The sequence below is a fragment of the Scleropages formosus genome, chromosome 15 (genome assembly GCF_900964775.1).
Source record: "Scleropages formosus chromosome 15, fSclFor1.1, whole genome shotgun sequence".
Classification (NCBI taxonomy): Eukaryota; Metazoa; Chordata; class Actinopteri; order Osteoglossiformes; family Osteoglossidae; genus Scleropages; species Scleropages formosus.
The window spans coordinates 6971595-6996856 of record NC_041820.1 but is presented as its reverse complement, the minus strand read 5'-3'; the positions used below and the strand labels follow the sequence as shown (position 1 = coordinate 6996856).

General features: G+C 42.5%; 1 protein-coding gene across 5 annotated transcripts in view; it reads right to left on the bottom strand.

Annotated features, from left to right (window-relative positions):
* The window catches only part of myo6b (myosin VIb), a 42392-nt gene that overhangs the window by 11421 nt on the left and 5709 nt on the right, over nt 1-25262 (bottom strand). For 3 of the 5 annotated variants that reach the window (XM_029258475.1, XM_029258477.1, XM_029258476.1), the window contains exons 2-25: nt 21601-21738; nt 19502-19571; nt 19212-19285; nt 18161-18290; nt 17810-17915; nt 17354-17409; nt 17145-17242; nt 16712-16876; nt 14800-14880; nt 12242-12422; nt 11408-11552; nt 8754-8911; nt 8502-8593; nt 8048-8120; nt 6779-6906; nt 6312-6407; nt 4959-5129; nt 2885-2923; nt 2691-2784; nt 1807-1937; nt 1641-1718; nt 1261-1390; nt 725-815; nt 432-582 (exon numbers count right to left, since the gene is read on the bottom strand). In XM_029258475.1, the coding sequence (XP_029114308.1) occupies nt 432-582; nt 725-815; nt 1261-1390; nt 1641-1718; nt 1807-1937; nt 2691-2784; nt 2885-2923; nt 4959-5129; nt 6312-6407; nt 6779-6906; nt 8048-8120; nt 8502-8593; nt 8754-8911; nt 11408-11552; nt 12242-12422; nt 14800-14880; nt 16712-16876; nt 17145-17242; nt 17354-17409; nt 17810-17915; nt 18161-18290; nt 19212-19285; nt 19502-19571; nt 21601-21717 (2655 nt within the window). In that variant the 5' untranslated portion in view covers nt 21718-21738. Of the gene's footprint in view, nt 1-431; nt 583-724; nt 816-1260; nt 1391-1640; nt 1719-1806; nt 1938-2410; nt 2785-2884; nt 2924-4391; nt 4503-4958; nt 5130-6311; nt 6408-6778; nt 6907-8047; nt 8121-8501; nt 8594-8753; nt 8912-11407; nt 11553-12241; nt 12423-14799; nt 14881-16711; nt 16877-17144; nt 17243-17353; nt 17410-17809; nt 17916-18160; nt 18291-19211; nt 19286-19501; nt 19572-21600; nt 21739-25262 lie in introns of those variants that run through there. The other 2 variants (XR_003798194.1, XM_029258478.1) reach the window with 2 other exon arrangements.

Here is a 25262-nt window from a genome sequence, read left to right as displayed (position 1 = left end):
TAATCTTCTGGAGCCCGAACGGGACCCCGAAACAGATTAAACAGCTAAATTGCTCTGCTCCTTCGGGGGGGGGGGGGGGGGGGGGGGGGGGGAGAGTTAGGAAGTCACTCATGTAAAAATATACAGCTGTACTGCAGGTTATTACTTTGTCAACCAAAAAAAAAAAAAAAGAAAGGAGCCGTATAATTCATGTCAAAGCACAACTTGTGTTGTCAGAACCTCTACAAGAAGATGGAAAGAACTTGGCAGAAAGGAACCGTGATGAAAACACTGAAGTAACAAAGAGGTGTTGTCATGTCACCAGAGAATGATTCTGATATGTAGAAGTAACATAAAGAGGGTATTTACATCGTGATACATCAGAACTGAACTTTTTACATGGGGAGAAAGGTTTGTGCAGCAGGGTGAACAACACTGACTAATGTTGGTACCTTGATCTTGGCCATAAGAGCACTTATGGAGGCATCCAGCTCTTTGATCTGCTTGCTCATCTCTTGCTTTCCCTCCTTCAGCCCGTTGACTACCTCGTTGAACTTGTCCATCCGTTTCTTCAGGTTCCTGACCTTCACCAGCCCATTGATCCTGTGACACAAGAGGAAGCAACCAGCCAGTAGGAGAATCACAGGTCCTAGAAATCAGATTTGGCTGCCCCAGGCCACTTGATCTAAAATATGTAAACAGCAGCCAATGAAATAAGTTTGTTTTCATCGAGGATGGGACCCACCTTGGCTTGTGTTTCCTCCTGCACAACCACATGCGGACGCTCTTTTGAATCTTAATGCAAGCAGAGGCCCGGTACTTCATCTTGTTCTTTACTGCACCAGAAGTCAAAGAAATGGTCTATAGTGTATATTTACATTTATTTTTTTTTGGCAGATGCCTTTCGCCAAAGCGATGTACAATTCATAGTCATCTTCAGCGTATTTTACACCAGACAAAAGGTTCCAGACACAGATAAGGGATTTTCAAAGCACAGTTGGTCCGAAACCACCGTTTCCACCAGCGCACATTAAATGAGTAGCGGGATATAGAATTCATAGGGAATACAGAGGTGACTGTAACAGACTATGATTTAATACAGGTTTACAGAGTAGATGGGAGATCAGCAGAGAGTTGGGACTGGAAGAGATATGTTTTGAGACACAAGGCACTCAATTCCACCACATCAAAGCCAAAATTGGGTCATTACTGGATTCAGGGGGTGTCGAGTGCTTAAGAATCCTAAGGAATTCAAGACAGGGTTCACCCAAGGTTACGTACACTTGATGACGGACAACGCGCACCACTGGACCTTCTTCCAGCGACTGCGCACCAGCCACTTGTTGACACGCTTGAGAAGCTCGGCCAGGTGTTCCGGATCTGACTTCATGATCTGATCGAATTCGGCGAACTAGGCAAGCAGATGGGAGCAAAGATGGTCACGGTCAACAGTACTGGATGACACCAGCATCCCAGAGACATAGCTACCACACACACACACACACTCTTGCTCCGTAACATATCAGAAAATGAAGGTCCAACAGTAGCTATGACCAAAGTAAGCAGGTTATGGTTCAAACCTCATTTTAGTCACAAACACATGAAAAATATCCTCAGTCAATGTTTCCGAAATCGGCAAACCAGCGAGGAGAAGAGCTAACCTTCCCGGGTCGAAAGAACACCCTGGTCAAGCCGAATTTGTAGTCATTCTCATTGAGACCCAGCGCTTTGAATAAAGCCTGGAGAAGAAAAAGAGAAAATTTATCAAGAAGGCAGAAATACAGGATGTTGTGTCGTGTAGAGATGCAGGATCGGGACCCGCGAGACCTTGCAGAAGAGGCGTGGGTCGAGACGGGTCAGCTTGGAAGGCATGTATTGCTTATACATGTTGTAGAGCTCGTGGAAGGGGGCTCTTGATGGGAAGCCCCCCTGCATGAGGTCCAGCACAGAGACCATTCCTGACAGAGGACCAAGAGAAGAAGAGAAAAATAGCCCATCAGCTGCATGCATTCAGAATCATTTTATCGATCACGTCCACAAAATCACCATTTAACAATTGTGGTGAAAGAAGCAAGGGAAATAAAAATTATTATTACTGTTTATTCATTTAACTGAAGCTTGCCTCCAAAGCAACTTAAAGTCAGGGCCAGATTTTGGCGTTCATAGGCCCTAGGCACTTTCATTTCAAAATGTGCTAAAGGAGAAAAAATACCAATTCAATATCTCTCAGTTGATGCATTTTAAAGTATTCTAGTGCTAAACCAGGTGATTGCTGGAGAAGCCAAAGAAGGAAACTTCTTAGGAAATACCTTGAAATTCTAGAATTCCGTTTTTTCAAATGCAATTTTTAAGCTTTACTTGTATTAAATTACTTCTCGACACATACTTTTTTGGCTTATTTTTCCTTTTCCTTCCTCTCTAGGCCCTCAAATTTCCACAGGTATACTGTCTAAGTTATGTTCGTACAGTAATGTACTTACAATGATTCACCCTTTTTTTTTTTTTTTAACCAGGATATTATTACTAGTTCAATGCAAGTACTTCAATCAGAGGTACTATAGCAGAAAATGGGATTCAAACCTGTGCCTTCTGATGGATCTCTCAATTTCAAGGCTTTGGCTCGATCCACTACTCTACCCGCCGCCCTCAAAATGACTTCCAAGAAGTCTCTTGTTGGTGGTGGTGGGAAAAGTAACATGATGGTGGATCACCTGAACACTGCAGCTGAGACAGGATCTGCGCTCCTTCAAACTGGTGGCTCACCATCTTCAGGTTGGGTTTCACACAGCGAACGAAACTAGAGCCCTTTGAAAGGGGCAAATGAGAGACAAACATTACTCCTGACGTGACAAGATGTCCACACGATTAACTCCACGTGGTTTTATGAAATATTCAGACACTCAACTGTGCTGCGAAGCTTGTCGAGCAGGAGGTTCAGCTGTGTCTGTGAAGAAAGATGCGAGAAGACGGGGCCGATTAGCAAACGCAGGACTGCATTCATACATAAACCATGCAAGACTGTGCCGACTGATTATTATTTATTATAAGTAGTCTTCGCATCCCCGTGCAAATACAACCACACCTGACATGTCAGCGGGTGGTGACTGATGCCAGCGGTCTCAGATCAAACGGCCAAAACTCTTCATGCAAACAAATGGGCCCTGAACACAGACAGCACGACCAAGGCACACATTACATTACATCTATTCATTTGGCTGATGCTTTTCTCCAAAGCAGCTTACAATGTTAAGGGTACAATTATTACAGTCCAAAGCTTACAATTGTTTAGCCATTTATAGAGCTGGGTAAATTTTACTGGAGCAATTTTAGGGTAAGTACCTTGCTCAAGGGTACTACAGTCAGAGACGGGGATCGAACCTGCAACCTTTGGATCCAAAAGCAGCAGCTCTAACCCCTATGGTACCAGCTGTCCCTGCACACATGTAGGTAAGGTGTATTATGGGAAATCAGCCGGGTAACTTCCTCCTAACTGATTCTGAGCATTTGGCATCATTGTGTTTGTCCTAAAACTGACTATAAACATGTGTTTTGAGTTTAATATTTTACTCTAATTTCCTTGACATAATTTATAAATCATGTTGAAAAATGTGTTCAGTTCAAAACAATCCTACATTCTCAATACGGCATTTGGGAAGACGTCAACATAAAACCTTAATTTATGAAGAGATGTGTTGATGGCTGTACAGTAGAAATTCTCAAATGAGATGTTTTACAGGACTATTTTTTTTTTTAGAAAATATGCTAATTTATAACAAATTATGACTAATGGTGTAAAACAGTAAATCAGAATCATTTTAAATCACTTAAAATAGTGACAGGAAAAGTTAAATCGATAAGTTAATGATTTTTATCATTTTGCTTTGTGTTTTTTTTACTATTTGAGTACCTTATCTCTTTTTCCAAAGAAACCTGCAGTGTTAGGTTTGTACACTAAGCTGCTTACAATGATTTACCCATATATACAGCAGAGGAATATTTACTGTATCAATTTAGGGTAAGTACCTCGATCAAGGGTACTACAAACAGGGGGTTCGAAACCTGGCCCTTTAATTATATGGTGGTGGCTCTAACCGCTATGTCCTCTGCTGTCCCTAATTTAAATCAAAAGTAACAAGTTAACAGTTAATTTTAAGGGTTCACCAGGGTATGAGAAGCAGGATAAAAATGGCATCTTGGGGACTGTACCAGCAACATCTGTACCCGTCCTTAAAAACACACCGATTTAGTGCCCATAGTAATCAAGATAGACAGTAAAGTGCAGCTTGGTTGTGTGTTAAACCACTGCATGCAAAGCAGACTGTGGATGAGTTGAGAGAGCAGATGGTAAGACAGAAGCGCTCTTTACACACGCTGTGAAGTTGGGTGTGGGTTCGAGACACAAGAAAGGTTACCTGGCTGAGTCTACATCTCACCCACGACTGACTTTACCCTTTACTGCTTTTTCCTGTCCTCCCCCCACTAGACATCTCAGGCTGACTTTATTCGGCTTACAAATCACAGCTCTTAGGGAAGGTATCGGGAGACAGAAGGAGGTCCACGAGTGGAGAGGGACGTGGAGTAAAGAGAGGGAAACAGTAGGAAGGAGAGCCATTAGATTCAAGAGCACGTAGCTGCAAAGAGAGAAACCTTTTAAATGTGAAAGTTTAAAATCCTGTGTTTTGTAGCCTCTCTGGGACTTTTTTTTAAGCATTCTTCTATACAACACTGAAAATCCCACACAGACATTCGCGGTAAATAAAGCCAATGCTACGTCCATCAACAAGATCCACCAACAGCAATAATTTTCATCAAAATCGTTGAGCAAGGTCGATGAATCATTGAGATATTTTTCTTTAGTTATTATTGAGCTATTATTCTTTAGTTGGACGACAGCTCTGAGCAAGGAAACATACAGCACCATGACTGTTACACAACTTGCGGAAAGAGGTAAGAAGCGAAGGGCCTTTCCTAACCCTCACCTTGAACTTGTTGCCCACGCTGATGAAGCTCAGCTTCCCGGCTTTCTGCTTCGAGTCCTTGGAGTTGTTGGAGTTCTCGAAGAGCTCCCGCACGAACGTGTCCTTGGATTCGCACACGAGGCTCTCCAGGGACATGTGCAGGGCATCGTTATTCTTCTCCACAAACTGGGCCTATGAGACGGCAGCGCAGGAGACGCACAGGGACCGAGTCAAAGAAAAACAATACAAAGACACACAACAGACCAAATACAAACACTGCATACACACAGCACAACTCTCTTTTAACACATTTAATAGACACCACAAACAAAATGAATAAGGTTCCTGTAGCTATCAGTTTTATTATTATGCCCTCTCCTTTTGGATCATCTCTTTCGCACAGTGGGAGATATGTCTATAGAATTAGGTTCTTTGTTGAAAATTTTATTCCCATATCTTTAACCGACCATATAATTTCTGAATTATTGCATTTTTTTGGCTTATTCTCTGAAAAAGCCAATTTATCTCACTCCACAGATGAGTTTTGCCCTTTACACCCATGCATCTCAGTGATGACTTATTAAAAAATAAATCTGAAGAGGAGTCAAAAACATGCCAGATAAACTGTCAAATAAAATACATGTAAAATATTTTTAAAAAATTGTAGTTTTAGTTTTCGTTTAATAACTGTGTACAAGTTGTTCACCGTTTAAAGACATCTAAAAAACAATATATTACTTCATACTTAAATCTATTCCAGCAATGAAATTTTGTGTAGCATTGTATATTTTAATACGGCTTCTGCAGCAGTCTGATCCGCATGAAAGACATAATTGCTGTCCACGATAAATTCAGAGCCTGTTCTCTACTTTACAACGGGGGGGAACATTCATTTCAAATTTATGGAAAAACCTGATTTGGTTTAAAATTCATTAAACTCTTCCACAAATCTTAACCTTTTAATTATTTTCATTTTGGTCTTATATAAAAGATACAGTAGTAGCAGGAACCCTTAACATCATCCCTTGCTGCAGAGAGCATAGGTGTTGATTTAGATATGATTAAATGCATTAAGTTGATTTAAATTAGATTATTATTAGTAACCATTTTGTAATCTTGTGTTTATTTTCTTGTGTTAAATGTCACTGGGGTGGGATATTTAGTTTTGTGCTTTTTTTAATACTTGGTTGCTCACTACCAGCATGTCTCGTGTTGCATGTTGTTGTCTTACCTGGGTTTGGGGCTGTATCTGGGGGGAAGCTAAAGATTTTGGTGCCCGCACTGCATTTGGCGATCAAACAAGGGCTGGATGAGCGAAATGGACGACTGCGGAGAAGGTGACCCTTAAATGGGCGCACGTCCACGTGGACGTACCGTTTCGTAACAAACCGCCCCGGCAAAGTGTCGGATCATGAAGCCCTCATCGTCCCGCAGGTTCCTGTGCACCGCCAGCTTGGACTTCCTGGGGACCTAAAGAAAAAGGTGGAGCCGATTTGGACCACCGCGGCTAGCTAAACCGAGGCTTCTGCGGCTTCCGCTGGACCACCCAGCAAGTTTGTTCCCTGGGTCTCGTTGAAAAGAGCGAACACTACGTTGAAACTAACGAAAGCCCTATTGTGAGAGAAACACATTAGTCCTGAACATCCTTATGCCACGTGATCAGAATCTTAAAACAAACAACGGAAGAAAAACAATTAAACAAAAGAAGCACAAGTATAGAACTGCTGGTATGAATTGTACAGCCAGGAGCAACAAATTAAAGGGCATAAAAAGAAACGAATTTCACCGTGAAGAGGTCAAATTGCAGCAAAGGCCCTTAAGAAGCACGAAGCACATCTCACGGTCAAACGGAAGTGGTCCTTGTGCTTGCCGTGCACGGCTTCGGTAAAGTGCTGGTCGCTGGGCTGCGGCAGGCGGTTCTCTTCGTCCAGGATGTCCAAGATGCCGATGACTTTGGCCTCCACCAGGTCTGTGCACGGAAAGCCGCATGTAGGTATAATGTTAACGAACTACTATTCGACCGCCGTTTTTCTGATTGTAGTAATATGCACAACATTAATTTACTTAGCTATTAATTCAGTTTACATCAAGACAGTACATAAGTCGAACTTCTTTAGTCTGATTACATATTGCTGTAGAACACAGAACACTGTTGTGAGAACCTTGTGAGAAAATCTGAAAGGCGGGTATTTATTACAGTAACGTTACGAACAAAATATATCAATGATTTATCGACCTCGCAGTGTTCAAATGTAAAAGTGTACTCTCTACACTGCTTAAAAGAAAAAAAACAAAGCAATAAACATATCATTGAATATGCCGTATTAATAAAATGACTGGAATGAGACACGACCAATCCCGATTTCCATAACATCAGCGGACAATTTGTGGGGGCTGATGGGAGTGTAAGGCTGACATTTGCAAATCAAAATATTTAAATTTTACACATGAAATACTATTAAAATATATTTAATATTAATTTTATTTAATGTATTAAATGTAATATTTTAACATTTAAAAATTTTAGTTTGCAAATTCCACTTGCATCAATTAAACAATAAATAAAATTCAAAAACATAAGGATGTGACTGGAGTGCTGAAAGGGTAGGGTACCAAGTAAATGAATAATAATAAATACAAAGTTCCATTTGAGAATTATTATTTACCTAGCTAGGTATTTTATGCTATCAATTCAGAGTAAATACCTTGCTCCAAAGGTATGACTGAAGTATTACTTTGTGGGACTTGAACTAGGAACCTTCAGGTCTATATTTGTAAGTCCCCCCCCCATCCCAGCACACAGGTCTACTCCCGTCTGAGACCGTTTGTAAGGCCGCGCTCCGCTTTGATCGCCTCCCGCCTTTGTTCTCCGCTCGGCTCCTTTCCAACTCAGGACCACGCGGCAATCTTCAGGGGAAGCGGGAAGTTGTCGAACACGGCTCTCGCAACGAGTACACGCACATGTCCGCGAGGTGGGATTTGTTACGTGATGGAAGGAGCCGATTTTCAGCCGCGAAGCCGAGAGCTACGCAAAGCTCACGGCGATGCGCAGGGGGCTTCATTAGCGCACGTGGAGCAGCAAACGGGAATGAGACGGACCGAGGACTGACCTATGCAGTCCTGGTTGTCCACATAGTGGACTTCGTTCACACCCAGCCCCTCCTTCTGGTACAGCTCCTGCTCCTGTGAGCAGAAAAACAAAAAAATTCACATCAGTTCTTTACATACATACAACATTCAATCACTCACTGTTGAACAATATTCAGCAAAGTGACAGCTCTCCAGTGACATGTGGGTTGGCAGGAAAAGATAAATACAAATAGAAAATTCCACTGGAATTAGTTAAGGGGTTTTGAGCACTCTGACCTTCCTTAAACACCACTAGTTATGAATATCGTTTTCTCCAATGCAGCCACACGGATGAATAAATCAAAACATGTTGCTGATGACTCTGCTCACCGTCCTCATAGGTGAGAAGTTTTTTTTTTTTTTTAATATTAAAAAAAAGCTTAGCAGCTTTCAATTCAGAGCACATAACCAGCTGGTGAGCCCAGGACTCCTCACCTCCTTGAGGATGCGCTCGTTGAAGAACTGCTGCAGCTTCTCGTTACAATAGTTGATGCAGAACTGCTCGAAGCTGTTGTGCTCAAAGTATTCTTGAGGAAAACAAAATAAAAATTTCATTAAATGTGCCTATTCAGCCCCAGATGCTTCTCTTAGTCATTTTCATGAGCGTTTGCAGTTGGCACTGAAGTTAGAACAGGAAACCGTCTACTCTTGAGTTCAGAGAGTGGCGAGAAGCGTAGCGCCACTGACCGAAACCGGCGATATCCAGGACCCCTATGAAGTGGGAAGAGGTCTGAAACGGGAAGCACTGGTTGACCCGTGTGACCACGTGGTCGAAGAGGCGGCTGTAGATCGCCTTGGCCAGCGCATCACGGGCGTTGTTTGCCTGCTCCACCTTCAATGGGACTCTGGAGGGGACGGAGCAAAGGGGGTGAAGTGAGAGTGCGTACCTAGGTGTACCTTCAACTCAAAGAAAAGAATCCGTGATCAACTTGAGAGGAAGCTCTTTTATTCATTCACTATCGATAATTGCTTGTCCAGGGCAGGGTCGTGGTGGTCCGGAGCCTCTGCCGGAAGCATAGGGTCTAACCTGGATAGGACAGCAGTCCATCACAGAGCAATCACATGTACTATGAGCAATTTAGAGTCACCAATTCACTTAAAACACATGTCTGACCTGCGAGAGGAAACCAGAGCACCTGAATAGAACATGAAAGCTACTGGGTGAGACCTTCCTGAAACCTGGCTTAACACAACCTCCAAAAAAAAAAAAAAAAAATGATTTTATACAATTTGTCTGGGAAACATGGTAATAGACAGGAATACTGGGGTACATCACAGTGCAGCATGCCTATGTGAAGCAGTCCATCTACTCATTTGGCTGTACCTGGGAATGGGTTGCGATCCCAGTTTGAGCAAAACTTTCTATTTTAAGGAGTAGGGCACTGGCAGCTGGTAGCATAGTGGTTAGAGCTGCTGCCTTTGGACCCAAAGGCCACAGGTTCAAATCTTACCTCCGGCTGTAGTATGTGTGAGCAAGGTACTTACCCTAAACTGCTCCAGTAAAATTACCCAGCTGTGTAAATAGTTGTAGGTAGACTAACATTCTAAGCCACTTTGGAGAAAAGCATTAGATAAATGTTTATTCCAAGACATTTTGCCATTATTTATTAATTTAGCAGACCAAAGCAACTCATAGTATTACCCTACAATTACTCACTCGTATACAGAGGTGGGCAATTTTTACTGTTTCAGTTCAAGGTAAGTACCTTGCTCCAGGGAGCTTGAGCAGGAGGTAGGATTTGAACCACGACCTTGGAGTCCTAAGGCAGCGGATCTTACCCTTACCTACAGTGCTGCTTGGAAGTATGTGAACCCTATAGGGATGGCCATTACTCTGGTATGGATTATTAAAATAAAAACTTACTAAATCTAAACTTTAAATCTATTAATTTAGCTTACGATTTACCTACCTGGTTTAACCTGCTCAACTTGAGCTTCACTTATTTTTGCACCTGAACTACTTGTGTGTTTCTACTACACATACAATTTTCTCTAAAGCAACATATGGAACTGGGCATTACATACCTATGTCATCACATAAGATACACTGATTCTGATTCTGTGGTAAAACTAAGGGACGTAACGGATTCACAGACTTTGAAGCAGCACTCAGTCTCATAAAGATGTCAAGCAGAGAGGTTCAGACACCCCAGACCTTCCTCGTGACCCCTTGACTGCACATCTTCTGACCTCCCTGCCGACACCCTGACAACTGTGTTCCAGGACATCGGAATCCCCCTCCTTGCGGGGGGGTCTATGAGACAACCCCTCGAACCCTCCTTTTAGGACATGGGAGTACCCTCTGCAGGCGAGACTCAATTATTCATCAGCCAATATACTCCAAGGCCGGCATCTGTGTACACTGAAATATTCATCCGCTCGGCATTTCAAAGACTTCTAGGAGCCACAGAAACAAAGGGTGGTAGGGGGAGAGGGGTGGGTCGCTGGTTCTGCTGCCCAAAGGACCCCGGTTCTTTTCGCAAACCTCCACAGGACTAGCTATTAATCCCATCCACATGACCCGGTCACCCGAAACGGAAGGAAAGCCTTTTTCCGTGAGGCCCGGCACATTCCGGACTCTCCTCCCTCCACATGCTTACGTCACGATCGAAATCATGAATGATCGCTGCCTCACGAAAATGATGCGAGATTAGAAGATATTTGACTTGACCCTGGCTTTTAACCCCCACGGCCAGTTTACCGGGAGGAAATTTATTTGACATATGCAAAATACAGCCAATAAAAATAACCTGTTCGCTGGTTCGCTAAATTATATAAATATATAGGACTGTGCACAACATTCCGATATATGTTCATATGAATATTTAAATGAATTCCCATGTAACATTTAACAGTCTTAACAGAGAAAATGGAATTTAAAAAAAAAAAAAAAATCTGGTACTGTAGGAACAAAAATTTATCATATATGAGGCCCCTCAGTTCTTATTCTGTTGATAAAATTTTATCTAATGCCTGCTAGAATTATTATTAATAATATTCTTTTTTCCTTACTTTCATGCATTTCTCTAAAGTGACAGGTTTGTACAGTGAGCTGTTTGCAATCATTTACCCCTTTAAACAGCTGGGTAATTTTACTGTGTTGATTTAGGACAGTATGCAGTAAGGGAGCTACAGGAGGGGCAGAGATTCATACTCGGGTCCTTTGACCACAAAGCGACGGTGTTAACCACTACGCCACCTGCTGGCGCAAATTAATTTTCTGCCGCCATACCGTTTGGAGGCGTTTTTCAAACGTACTCTGCACCCAAACCTTCAGGTGAGGTTGTAGACACAGCCCCCCCGACCCCTAACCCCCAACCCCCCAGGGACATGCCACCTACTTGATCACAGTCCCTTTGGCGCCCCCTGCTGTTGTGAGCATGACCCTGGTGGTGAGGCTCACTCTCAGGTCGTCCTGATCGAGGCCCAGCAGATCGGCACAGTGCTCTAGCGTCGGGCCCGAGCCATTCTTTAGGGTGCAACCGCCTGGAAACACGGGTGCAAATATGAAGGTGACAAGAGGAAAAAAAACAGCAAGTACATAACAGCGAACCCCAAAAATTCCCAAAAAAAAAAAAAGGTAAATGCTCTAATTTGCCTGCTTGGGGAGAAAATAAAGAATAAAACAACATGAAGACAATAAAAAAGGAGAGAAAACGACAGAGCGTTCGGTGTTACTCTGCAGAGGTGTAAAGCAGGTTGTGGAACACTAACCTAACCCGTCACTGCAGCACCCACTAGACCTTTGAGTAACACCGACGGGGAGCTCAACCATTACCGCTCATATAACTGTCCTTATTTGTGCCCGAGGACAGGGTTCGAATCGTTCCTGCAACAAGGGTGGTGTCGAAAGACACCCTGGGAGGGAACTGTTCTCCAGATGTTCCTCCTGATCAGTTTCCCTGCCTGCCAGGTTGCGGTCGGTGGTTCCACCGTTTTGATTTGTTTCAGAGCTTTTTGTGCACAGAACTTTTCTGGAAAGTTCTCGGTAGCCGCCATACTAGCGTGTCCAATGAGGAAAAGGCGGTCTGGACAACACGGCCCCCAGAGGGAAACACACGCTGATGAGATGCTGGCAGGAAATTAAGAAGAAGGTTTGGCAGTCAGCAGATAGAGCTAAGATAGCCGTGTGTGTGTGTGTGTGTGTGTGCGTGGTAGGGTTCAGGACCCGTTACCCGTGCTGCTCCCCATGTCCTCGAAGTCGATGTTGCCCAGGTGCAGGACCCCCGCCACCACCCGGAAGAGGTTCAGCTTCTCGGCGTCATCCAGGCCGATCTTCTTCATGGCCACGCACATGCGGTTAAAGTCACCTCGGTCGTCCAGCAGGGGGTCCTTCAGGCCACCGAATTTCAGGTGCTGCGGAACCACAGTAGGGTTAGAACCCCTTCGTACGCCACCGAGTTCAATCCCGTCCCGTCCAAAGGACGTGCTGCTGTAACACACACCTCTTTTAGCTTAGGGGTAGATCTACTGCCTTTGGACTCAGAGGTTGCAGGTTCAGATCCTATTGCAGAGCCATTGACCAAGGTACTAACCCAATCCCCCCAGTAAAATTGCCTATCTGCAGAAAATCTTAACACCAAAATTCTTTTGAGAGAAGTGTCGGTTAAATTAATGTAAACTATACCTTTGACACTATCACCTACCCTCGACCTCTGCTGGTTGGAGTGGTGAAGCATAGTAATTCTCCTCTACGCATCAACATTCAGTAAAGTGCTCAGGGTTGTCACCTACGCCAGAAGGCTACTGCTTCAAACCCCACTCCCTAGGCCTCTTGATCGAGGTACTTACCCTGAATACCCTGCTGATTCAATGGATCAATCAGTGTAAAGTTGATTATAGAACTTGGACAAAGGTGTCATTAAGACATAGATCAATAATAATAGCATATAATAATATTAAATGAGTCGGCTTCTGTTTTCCACAACAGGTGACAAAACTTTTGAGAAGGGAACGCGGACCGCGGTGAGTCACAGCTCACGTTCGAGCAAAATGTCACAGAGCAGCACCGTCTCAGACAGGATGAAATACATATAGATTTATGCTAATTTGATTTATGATTTTTTTTCTTTATTTTTTTTTTAAATGCATACTCAAATATTGCACTGTGGCATTCTGATCCAGAGGAGCAGGAGGGCAGCGCAATCACCGCAACCCACTGCAAACCCTACGCCACACTCAGACACATGCACCCTCCCCACTTCAGTGAAGGTAAATTGCGAGACAAGAAAATCAGAGCATGAAAAACCAACCAACCAATCAAAGTTCATCACCTGATCATCCTGTATTACACAGAGGAAAGAACGTGAGGAGAGACACAGAGCTCGAATTAATAGCAGGGAAGTACACGTGTGCACACGCGCACGCACCACCAGTCGTACCCGCGACACACAGCTGCACTAGGGAGGTAAACTGTGAGCAAGTTAAAAAAAAAAATATGAATATGGATCCTTTCCTTTGATACTCTGACAGATGTGAAAAATGAAGTTCTAAACCTTCCCAATACTGTGCTCCAGGTGGCCTAATTTTGTGCTCATTAGCAGATAATTATAAATCAATTACTGCTGTCAACATTCAGTGGGTCATGCTTTGCCACACCTTATACAGAATAATTAGATTATTAGAGGAAAAAAACTGAAAAAGACATTAACATTAACTGAGGTAAGTAAGAGGTAATTAAACTTTTGAAAACGAGGAAATTTATCATGAAAGAGAGGTCATTTATGGCAGCCAATGTTTAACAGAACCATCTTTAATCAAGCTTTTTTTTTTTTGCCAATTCTGAAGGTAAAACATATTTTGTTTAGCAGATATTCAGGAACCAATCAGAGAAGAAAACATTTTAACATTAGTTTCGTTTAACATTACTTAGTCTTGCTAATTAAGAGCGTGAATCCTCTTTACAGCACTTGGGAATTATATGTCCAATCATATCTTCCATTATTTATTTGTTTATATTATGATTTACAAATTTTCAGTGATACAAACATTTTCCATTTAATATATTTTTTAATCTTTTTTTCCTCCACTATTCCTAAAGTTTCATAAATTTTTAGCTAGTAAGTGGCAGCAAAACACATTAATTCAATCCACTTCCACGGTGTTCACAGTTTGTAATCTGGTGTTCCTGGATGTTGGCGATAAGCGACAAGATGACAACAGATGTACATGTTTATTGGACGAGCGAAGAAGTGGAAGCCACATATTTTTATTTTCGGTCATTTTTAATTAATTAATTACATTATTATACACCTCCAAATTAAAGCCTACTAATTTTTTTTTTTTTTTTTTTTTTTTTTAACTACAGCTACAGTATGTCCAAGGTTTTCCTGCACTTGTCTTGTATATAAATGGAGGAACGTCTGTATATTGTTACTCGTTTACTACGATAAAAGTGATTTTTGGAATTACGAACAAAAGGAGTTACCAACAGCCTTGTCGTGCCTGTTGAGTTCATTACTTGAGGAAACAGAGCAACAAGTGCTTTTAAACTGTCTGGGGTTTGAATCCAAAATAAAATAGGCTGGAATTTAGCACATGCACTCAGAGCAAGTAATGCAAATGTCAGGCACATATGAGAAATAATAAAGGAAAAACTGTCAAGGCCACCGTCAACATTCATCGGGCGGTATCCTCCATGGGGGTCAATGGAAACGGTGCATCTTGGGTGTGCGACCTAGGTCTCGGTCAAGACCCAAGGGGTTTGAGAGGGTGGCCGCAAGTCATACTGTACCTCGGGACTCTTTCGGTTCTGGGGGATTTCTTTTTCCGAGCCCTTATTTGCGAAGAACTGCGTGCAGCCTCGATTCAGGTACTAGGAGGGACACAGAAAAAGAAAAAACTGCTTTACTACAGAGGGGATCAAAGCACGAGGAGAAGAGAAGCTTATATTTATTCATCTTGCTGACACTTTTCTCCAAAGCAACGTAAAATATTAGTGCACCTACAATTATTTACCCATTTATACAGCTAGGAAACGGTTTGGGAGCAATTTAGGGTAAATACCTTACTCAAGGGTACTACAGCTGGAGGTAATTCGAACCTGTGACCTTTGAGTCCAAAGGCAGCTACTCCAACCACTATACTACCAGCTAGTCTGATAAGTGTTTACAGTGGCCTCACATGATCAAGCACAAGCAGATTTTGAAATCACTAAAACTAATAAAAATCAGTGCAATTTAAACTGTATTTATGACACTGGTCACACACCACAAACAGAGCAGTTTTAGTGATCAGTTCCAATGTGATCTTGAGTAACGTTATTAAAATAAAAACTGTATAAATAAACTGTCTTCACAGAAAGCTGCCATTTAATATCAATTAGAGGCTACAAATGTACAAATCGCAGTTGGTAAGGTCCAAAGATTAGAGGTTCGCATCCCTCCTCCAGCTGTAGTACCCTTGAGCAAGGTATTTACCCTAAATTGATACTGTAAAAATTACCCAGCAGTAAAAATGGCTAAATAATTGTAGGTAGCTTAACATCATAAGTTATCTTGGAAAAATTAATAAAAGTAAATGTTGACTTTCAGCTGTTTTGTTTCAGCGCTTGTTATGTTGGGGGATTCGACCCAATGTGACGAGACAGAACTGAAATCGGAATGCCAGCGGTTCACGTTCTAGGGGAAAATAAAATTCACAGAAGTGCCGAACGATACACGATCCTCATCAGTTAGCAGCAGCAGCGGTGGTGGCGGCAGTGGGTTCGAGGTGCTGCCTCTGCACAGCATCAGAGGCCTCATTAATCTCACATCACAACTTGTGCTCCTTTTGGTCTTCAGCCCACAGTGGTGCGATTTAAACTCTTACAAGCAACTACATGGACAGATTAAGAATCAACGAATGAAAGAAAACAGATTTGTTTTTTTTTGTAACATAGTAAGGACACTGGGGTCGCAGTGGCGCAGCGGGTTTGATTTGGTGCGGGTCTGCGGTTCGGGTCCCGCTTGGGGTGCCTTGCGACGAACTGGCGTCCCGTCCTGGGTGTGCCCCCTCCAGCCTTGCGCCCTGTGTTGCCAAGTTTGGTTCCGGTTCACTGCGATCCCACTCGGTACAAGCAGTTTCAGCCTCTGTGTGTGTGTGTGTAAGGAGACTGCGACACTGAATTTTACTTTTTTAAAAACTTGCAACGTAAATGCCAAACACAAACCCAGTCCCAAAGCTAGATATATTTTCTAATAGGAGTATAACAAATCATAGATGTGCATGAAATGCTGTGTTGACCTTTTTTTTCATAATAATATTTTTTAATGTACATGTACTGTATTAATACACATTCTCTTTGGAATTTCTGAAAAATGGACTCTGGCTCCACCTCGTGGCCGTTCTGATAACAACATCATATTTGCGACGCAATAATCCTCATGTTTTCTTTAAAAGTTTAATTTTAATTATTAATTAATGACTCAGACTTCAGTGAAACTCCTGATTAACTGTGAAATAAAGTGTCAGGAATTGTTTAAAAATTAATAATACATTGCATAAAAATGAATTTCAATATGAAGAACGTTGCTCACACCATTTACTGATGTCATATTAGATACGTGCCCCCCACACAGCACACTACAGTATGATGGGTAATCTCTTGAGGCCCACACACAGGGTTGAGTGTCACTTTTCCAGCCCCCCGGGACAGGTCCTCTCACCCTGAAGTTGTCTGGCGAGCTGAGGTGCAGCTTCTGCTGGATGTCCTCCGAGGCCCCGGCGCACAGACGGTAAAAGATGTGGTAATTCCTCTCCTCCTTGCTCTGCATGCAGATACGGGACTTTTCCAGCAGGTAGTGGGACACAAAGCCGCCCACCACCGTGTTCTGCAACGCAGATGCAAGCAGTGGGTGAAAATGCAGAGAAACAGTACTGAATCAGATACTACATTTTACTGTTGGAGGAAAAAAAGAAAAAAAAAAAAAAGTCCTGTAGTTCAGCTCAAGTTTTTATGAATGGAGAAAAAAAAAAAAAAAGAAAAAAAAAACCATTCTAGCTGTTAAGAACAGAAGGAATTTTGCTTTAAATTACGTTTTGCTGCAAATCTCAAACAAAAAAGCTGAAATCTGCTGAAAGCGAAGGGAGAGGCCCTACCTTCTCGTTAAAATGAATTTCTACGAACTTCCCAAAGCGACTGCTGTTGTTATTTCGGACCGTCTTCGCGTTTCCGAACGCCTCGAGCAGGGGGTTTGCTGCAAGTCAACAAGTACAACGGTGCTGGACTTTTACAATATTCTTACAAAGTACATCCGCAGCATTTATTACAGAAAAGATTCCATTATGAAAAAATGAATAATTCACACCTTCAACAATTCTCTCATCGATATCTTGACCTGTTCCGTATGACGTTGTTAAATACCTGGAGATGAAAAAATGAACAGGTTTATTGATAATGCTAATAACTTACTAAAAGCAAGTGAGTGACTGTAAGTGTGTATATTAGTAATGCTAATAATTCCAAACACGAAGAAGCATATTGATGCTTCTCTTCTGAGCACAATTACAAAAACATAACAAGCAGTAACAAAATATGTTCCCAGTTAAGATATACAAACATACAAATGTTTTTTTATATATAAACATATACTAGATAAGTAGATAAATATATAATATGTATAGTGTGTATATATATATTATATACACACGTATGTATATAAGTACACAGTCATATATATACACTATACTTATTACATTAAATTACATTACATAAACACATAGACACACCTATTTATAGTGTATATAACTAAATAAAGCGAGACCTGAGAACAAACTTGGTGTTTTCCGTCTTCCCCGCACCAGATTCACCCGAAACGATGATCGACTGGCTCATTTTGAGCAATTTCATATCCCGGTAGGCCTTATCCGCTGGGGATGAACATGTGGGGAAAGTGCCATGTTAACTACGTTGCTGAAAAGCTCCAGACAAAACAGTTGATGCCCCAAGAACTTGAAACGCATCCCAAATTACAGCATTTTTGATCGTACCATATTTATTACCATGTTCTCATTTGCATCGATTGCATCTCTGCAGTTATTTCTGTTCATGAGCATCTGCTATATAAATACAGTCAGTGTCCCGCAGTGTCCCGTTTCCCAGCATGCCCACTCACCGACTGCATAGACGTGGGGCGGCAGGGTGCCCAGAGACCTGCCCTGGTACTCCTTCATGGTGTCGGGCGAGTACAGTTTGGGGATGTCGTAATAAGGGTTCACCGCGATCAGGATGTTGGCCACGAATGTCTAGCAGAGGGCGGAGAAACGGTGTTTATATCTGCAGAGTTTCGTGGGAGAAGATCACAGACACACTGGCGCTACGCTCTCCGACTAATCACTGGTCACCTGTGATGGTGGAGTAAAACAAGCACGTTACGGTTCGTGTCGCTGGGTGTCTGCGCCATGTCCCTCTGTCACTTCAGCAGAACTGACCATCTTCATTGGTACATTCATTCATCTACCCGACACTTTTCTCCAAAGCCAATTAATGTTGAACTACCTACAATTATTTAGCCATTTTCATCGCTGGGTAATTTTTACTGTATCAGCTTTGGGTAAATAACCCTGTCCAAGGATACTACAGCAGAAGGCGAGATTCAAAGCTGTGACCTTCGGATCCAAAAGGCAGGACCTCTAACCACTACACCATTAGCTGCTCTGTACAGTGGTGTAATGTGGTAGTGGCTCGGTGGAGATCAGGAGGGTCACCGGAGATGTGGGGACCCACCAGGGGCCCACGGGCAGCCCAGAGGGTCAGTGGCGTGTGTGTGTGTGAGAGACATGAGGACTCATGCGAGACACACTGGAGCACGAGGGTAGATCTCAGAGGAGACGAAAGATCAACAAAAACCATTGTTCTCCTCCCCTTCGTCGTATCAGGTTATGTTGGAGTCACGGTTCAGGATGGAAGGTGGGAAAATGAATAACGGGGTAATTACAATAACACTTTTCTCCTACTTAAATTACAGCGTTAGGCTTGTACACTAAGCTCCTGAGAATAATTTACCCTGGGTAATTATTACTGTATCAGTGCAGGATAAGTACTTTGATCGAGGTTACCGCAGCAGGAGCAGGGACTCAAATCCAGGACCTTCAGCTGGAACCACTAAACTAGTCACTGCGATATCAGATATATCACATCCAAATGAACGTAAATACTGTACTTACGTATATTTTGTCTTTACTGTACCGAACGCGGACATTGTTTAGGAGCGTTGCTTCATTCAAGTACATAAGGGAACCTGGAACAGACAAAAGCAAAACATAGGAAAACATATTTACAAAATAAATCAAACAAGATATTAAGTATTATGGCCATTTTTTTTTAATTACACTGTTTTAAATGAAGACTTTGAAATTTTGCATTTCATAGGTTTAAAGGCACTATTTTTTTCCCCTCACTTCTTAAAGGGAGGAAGCGCGTGCACCATGAGTTCACTTTGAAAAATCAGACTCACAATTATCTTCGACGTGCTTGTTGACATCGTCCTCGGCAGGAAAAACTTGGCTGATGGGAGCCAAGATGGTCTATAGTTTAAAGTGATTTAAAAAGAAAAGAAAAGAAAAGAAAAGAAAACAGATATTAATCAAATTAATTCTGACTGATCACTGTCTCCTTGGCCAGGTGTCACTCGTCTCTTCTGAAATCCCTGCCGTTGAACCTTTGACAGCCACCGAGGTGCCTGGTGTGACCCTGGTGTGAACAGGACATTCCCTGCAGTGGAAAGCCTTATATTTCAGTAATCAACTAAATCAGCTTCGGCTGGTGTAATAAACCACAGGGGAAACATTGTGGGCAAATTAATTATTTGGTAGGAGAAACAGGATCTCTCTGTGTGTATGTGTAGGACCTGAACGAGGACAGTGAGAAAGCAGCTACCGATCTCCTGGCTAACAGACGCTGTCCCTCTTCGGGGAAGATGATGTAAGCAGCTCCACCGCAATGGTTCATAACTCTTTAAAAACAATAATTTAACTAAATAAGAAATGATTCATTCCCAAACCACAAGAAGTTTTTTTTTTTTTTTTTGCTATCACTGAAACATAGAGAATTCCTCTTTGAAACATGAAAAAAACCTGATTTTAAATCAAGTCCAGAATATGAGAACCTATTCAAAATCACTCACAAACAATACATCTGGGAGCATTTTTCTCTATCTCCCTCCCCACTTTCTCTCAGTCCATTTATTTTCTCCTTCTCATTGTTTTTTTCTTTAAATTAAAGGTAAAGCGTAATTTCTGATAAATTAATAATAAATCACACAAAGTCATTCGTAATGATATCGTCTTTGAAGAGAACAAGATGCTTTTTATCATTTAATGTTTTTAATTGATTTGTAAAATTTCTTTTGAAACTTTCTGCATTTTCTTTAATTTCTTTTCTTCGCTTTAGGGCTCATTACGAGTCTGCTCATCTTCTGTGGTGCCTATCATTCGCACGGCTTGTATTTTACACTGAAATCTCTGTTCTTAGACGTTTTTAAGTACTATTTCATGGCTTGCAAATTATAGGGCACGAGTTACTTGCATGAGCTCGTGCGTCCAAATTGTTGTAAAAGGAACCTTCATCATTAAGGGGAGGCCTGTGGGTCATTTCGACATTACAGAAAACACGCAGTAAAGGATATCAGGGAAATCTTCACGTACACATAAGATTACATTTGTGGATTTCAAAATAGCTCCACTTATTCTACAAGGAGGTGTTTGCCTAAGGGAAGTGACAGCAGTTTTCAACATATAGGCTTTTTATTAACAAATGAAAACCATCCAGGTGTCTTGATAACCCTTTTCTGGAAGGTAACAATGTACAAGCTTACTGGACTGGTGTTCATTCGACAATTAAAAACAATATTTAACTTAAAAAGAAGGAGATTGTTTCAAGCTTGAGGACATTAAATGGAACAATTTCTATGTGGAACAGCCCCAAACCAGGCTTTCTGTTCCTAAAATTCTTCATGCGCTCCTCATCGTTACACCAAATAAAACCTGGAGAGAGCCTTGGGAAGGGTTCAGAAAATCTGGCGAACAAAGGGACATTGTTGGGTCGCTGCTGGGGCTCCAGACTGGGCCGAGGTGGCGAGTTGGCACGGGCGGCCTGCCGACAAACAGGCCGCGCATTGTGTGCCCTTTCCGCACTGGAAAAATGAGATGCACATCCATAAACGCAAACAGTCCACCTCCTCCCGCAACCCCTTTCATTCACCGAGGTTGCTCTTTGAAGACATGTGTGGCGTCGAATCCAATTAGGCTCACGTTAGCGATTTAGCGCTCCCTCGACCATTAGCGAGCAGCGCTGCGCTACGTCCTTCCTTCCAGCACCGAGGCTGCTGGGTAAGCAGCATGCTGGATGGGGCCTGGATTTCCCCAGTGGCTCCTGCTTATAAAGAGCTAATGAGTGAGCAAGTCCCAGCAGATCTGGCAGAGCGGGGCTGGAAAACATTCGTCGTTAAGTATTAATAAGGCCCGAAAAGCGGTCGAGGATCGGCCCCGAGAAAACAAAATTAATAAACCATCAGAGAATGAAAGAAACAGGCCGCCGAATCGCACCCTCGCTCACCTTTCCCTTTTGATGGAGCGGTTCTATGGTCAAGGTGTCGGCTCCGATGTCCACAATGGTGCCCAGCTGGAACCCGTCTGTCGGGTGAGGTGCCCACACTGGCTTCCCATCCTCCATTGCACACGGCGGCTGCACAGGCTGCGGTACAAAAAGGAGGGAGAGGCAGCGGGTGAGGCGTGGCGGTGGCACGCGAAAGCACGGTGAACCATGGTAATGACCTGTGTCATATTAAACCGTGCAAAATAGCCTCGTCTTAATCTCATCTGTGTGTGTCCCTGAACGAGTTCCCAATGGCTGCCCAGATAAGGCTCAACAGCAACAGTAATATTAGATGCAAAGTAATTAAAGCTACGTTAAGGCAAAAAAATGGGCTCCCCGAAGCGACGAAGGCCAGAGTGTGGCAGGAAGTGCACACGGCACATGGCCACAACTTCTCGCAGCGCTGACAGCCTCTAGATTTACTACAAATACATTAGAGTCATCCACGATGACGATCACGATTTTTCCAAGAAGCTGGAGGTGAAGAATGTCAACATTTGAAACCCTATAATTCCAAGAGTGCCACCCTACAGGTCGTCAGTCAAACTGACAACGCTGTCAGACGGAGCTTGGTGGAAGTCTCTGGAAACGGTTGGCTGAGGAAGTAACCCCCAGTGATAGACTGATGTTTTTATGGAGGAACGCAAGCTGGTGGGATTCGTCAAACAAAACATGGTCCGGTAAATCAACGTCTACTGGAAAACTCTGGCACGACTCAAGAGTTCACTGGCACATCTCCCCTTCATGTTCACAGAACATGGCCACGTGGCCCTTACGCCAGCAGCTCGCTGACAGACCTTCTCCGAATGGACTCATCCACTTAGAGAAGATCATGACCCTCCAAGTTATGGACAAGTTTATAGCCGGAAGATTAATCAGGTTTACAAAACATTGACCATAAGGAGGGATGACATAAGTGATGAAAGTTACTGAACAATAAAATTCCAGCTGGGTTTCTTCAAGGATGGATAAATTCATTTTTTACTATTAATACATACATACATACTTAATAAATAATAATAATAATAAGATAAATTTCAACAGCAGCAACACTCTTCCTGTACCTCATTAAAATCAATCAATACTTATATATACACATTTATTTATTTCTGTTATATATAATCCAACCTAAAATATTTAATTTTCACATTCTCAGACTCAGCTAAGCACAAATATCTGTTACGTAATTTGAAAGAATGCATTTCTGTTTATATATTTATCTGAAACCTTCATCCAGCGTGTCTTAAAGTGTTATGTCTGAACGCTAAGCTACTTAGAATGATTTACCTATTCATACAGCTGGGTAATTTTTACTCTTCCAGTTTAGGCTAAGTATCTTGCTCAAGGGTACTAGAGCAAGATTTAAACCCAGCTCCATCAGCTGCAGTACAATGGATCCCACCTCTATGCCACCTGCCCCGGATTAAGACGCTAACAAAAATATGCAAAGGGAGATGCTGTCTGCAGAATATTGCCTCCAGAAGCACAAGGGAATCTCTTTTTCTACTCCTGATCATGAAACCGATAACCTACTGGTATCCCAGGCCTCAGCGTAGAAACATGAAGCGAAAGCTCATTTTCTGCGGTCACTTATCTATCCCTTAACATGCCGGTGCTGTTAGCCAAGCAGTAGGAAATAACCTCATCCCTCCGTTATCAATAAGCGCTTGTCCAAGGTGGTCCAGAGTCTAATCTGGAAGCAATGTCTATGCAAACACTCCAAGCCTGGGAGTTAACTCAATTTAAATGACAATGGTTTCAACAACACTTTTCATCTGCTTCAAAACACTCCCTTATGATTTACTCCAACATTGCTTATCTCTGCTTAAAAAACATAAGGCAGGGATTCAAGACACAATGTTCAGCCTTCACTGACTTTCATTATAAACAAATAAGTGCTGAGAGGCTTGTTGTCACGTAGTCGCTGGTTCTCCTGAGAACCGAGGCAGAAGGTCAGCTATTCGTGGTTCCCATGGGTTTCATGTAAAGTGAGAGATCAACAACATAAAGAGGTTACAAAAGGACCATTTACACTGAGGGCTGCATTTCAAGCATGTCAACATGTGGAGTATGGAAGCAGCACAACCACACAGGCCATGAGTGCAATACATAGGGTCACGAGCAAAGTGTCATCAGATCGACGTGGGCCCATGTTTTTAGTTCAGACTTTATTGAGATTTACGGTATCTATCCACAACAAATGTATGGAACGTTTTAACTGGAAATAGTTGCAGCTTTTTGCATATTAGCTCAGAAAGTTAATATTCACCATGTTGAGTTTAAGAAGTTAAAGTAAAGTATTACTGGAGAATAAGGACAGTAAGAAACCAGCAGTTACCACACCATTCCAGGACCGAACCCTTTCAATGCGATCCCACAGACTTGCTGCTGTGCAACCGAGTTCATAAACTGATGGATGGGGCGACTGTTTCAAGACGAACAAAGCTGGAAGGTCACGTGTCATGTCCATCTCTTTTTTCCAGCTGTCACCCAACAGCAAAAGAAACATTACAGACCTGAACCTTTGTCCCCAGTAAAAACACCTAGCCAATGTACTCTGTGACAGCATATATTATAGGTACATACTGTACAATATGTGTGTGTATATATATGTACATACAGTATATATTTTACCTTATAGGGCCACAAGAAGAGGTGCTGAATATCCAACATAAAACAGGCCCCAAATTCCACCTAAACTCATCTATTGTTTCCACATACAATCCAGCGATTCACACTCGTTTCAGTAAACCCCCAACTGAGCCGTTTCTACCTTCAAAACCACACTAATTTGTGTAACTGGAATGACTCCAATTTATACCGTCGTGTTCATTACGCAATGTTAATGTGGGCTCCGTGCAGTCAGAACACGGTGAACTAATTGCATTAATTGAACACACTGCGTGGTTGGTTTCGTTAAGAGTATGACGACACTTGATGACCCTGCGATTCTGCGGCCAACATCAAGAACACTTCCTCTGTACTAGCGAAAGAGGATTAGTTTGTCTACACACACACAGTCATGAATGAACATACAGATCTCTGCAAACCACACAGCCACTGCTGTCTGAGCATTTACATTCATTCATTTATCTGATGCGTCATTCCAAAATATTAAGCGACCTAGAGTTATTCACCCAATTATACTACAGGATACTTCTACTAGTTCAAGGTAAGTACTTTGCTTAAGGGTACTACAGTTGGAAGTGAAACTCAAACCTGTGACCTTTGGGTCCAAAGGCAGCAGCTCTAACTACCACACTAACAACTGTCCTTCAGACAAAGAATGGAAACGAAGGGGTGAAGCGAGCTAGAAACTCCATCATCATCATCCAGCAACACAAGAGCTAGCTGGCACTGGCACCAGCGGGGGTCTTTCCCTGCACAGACAACTTTGTGTATGCAAATGAGCTCCAAACAGCAGCCAATCAAATCAGCAGACATTAAAATAGCATGGGGTTCCATTCAAATTGGGAAACAAATTTGGATGTCGTCACAAGTGAACTATTGTGCTGTCCGAAGCCAAAGACCAGAATTTGTGTGTACCCTGGTGGTTTTCGGGGGGCCAATCGGCCACAGAAATATCTCAACTTGACCGTTTTTTATGGACTCACGGTGGATGG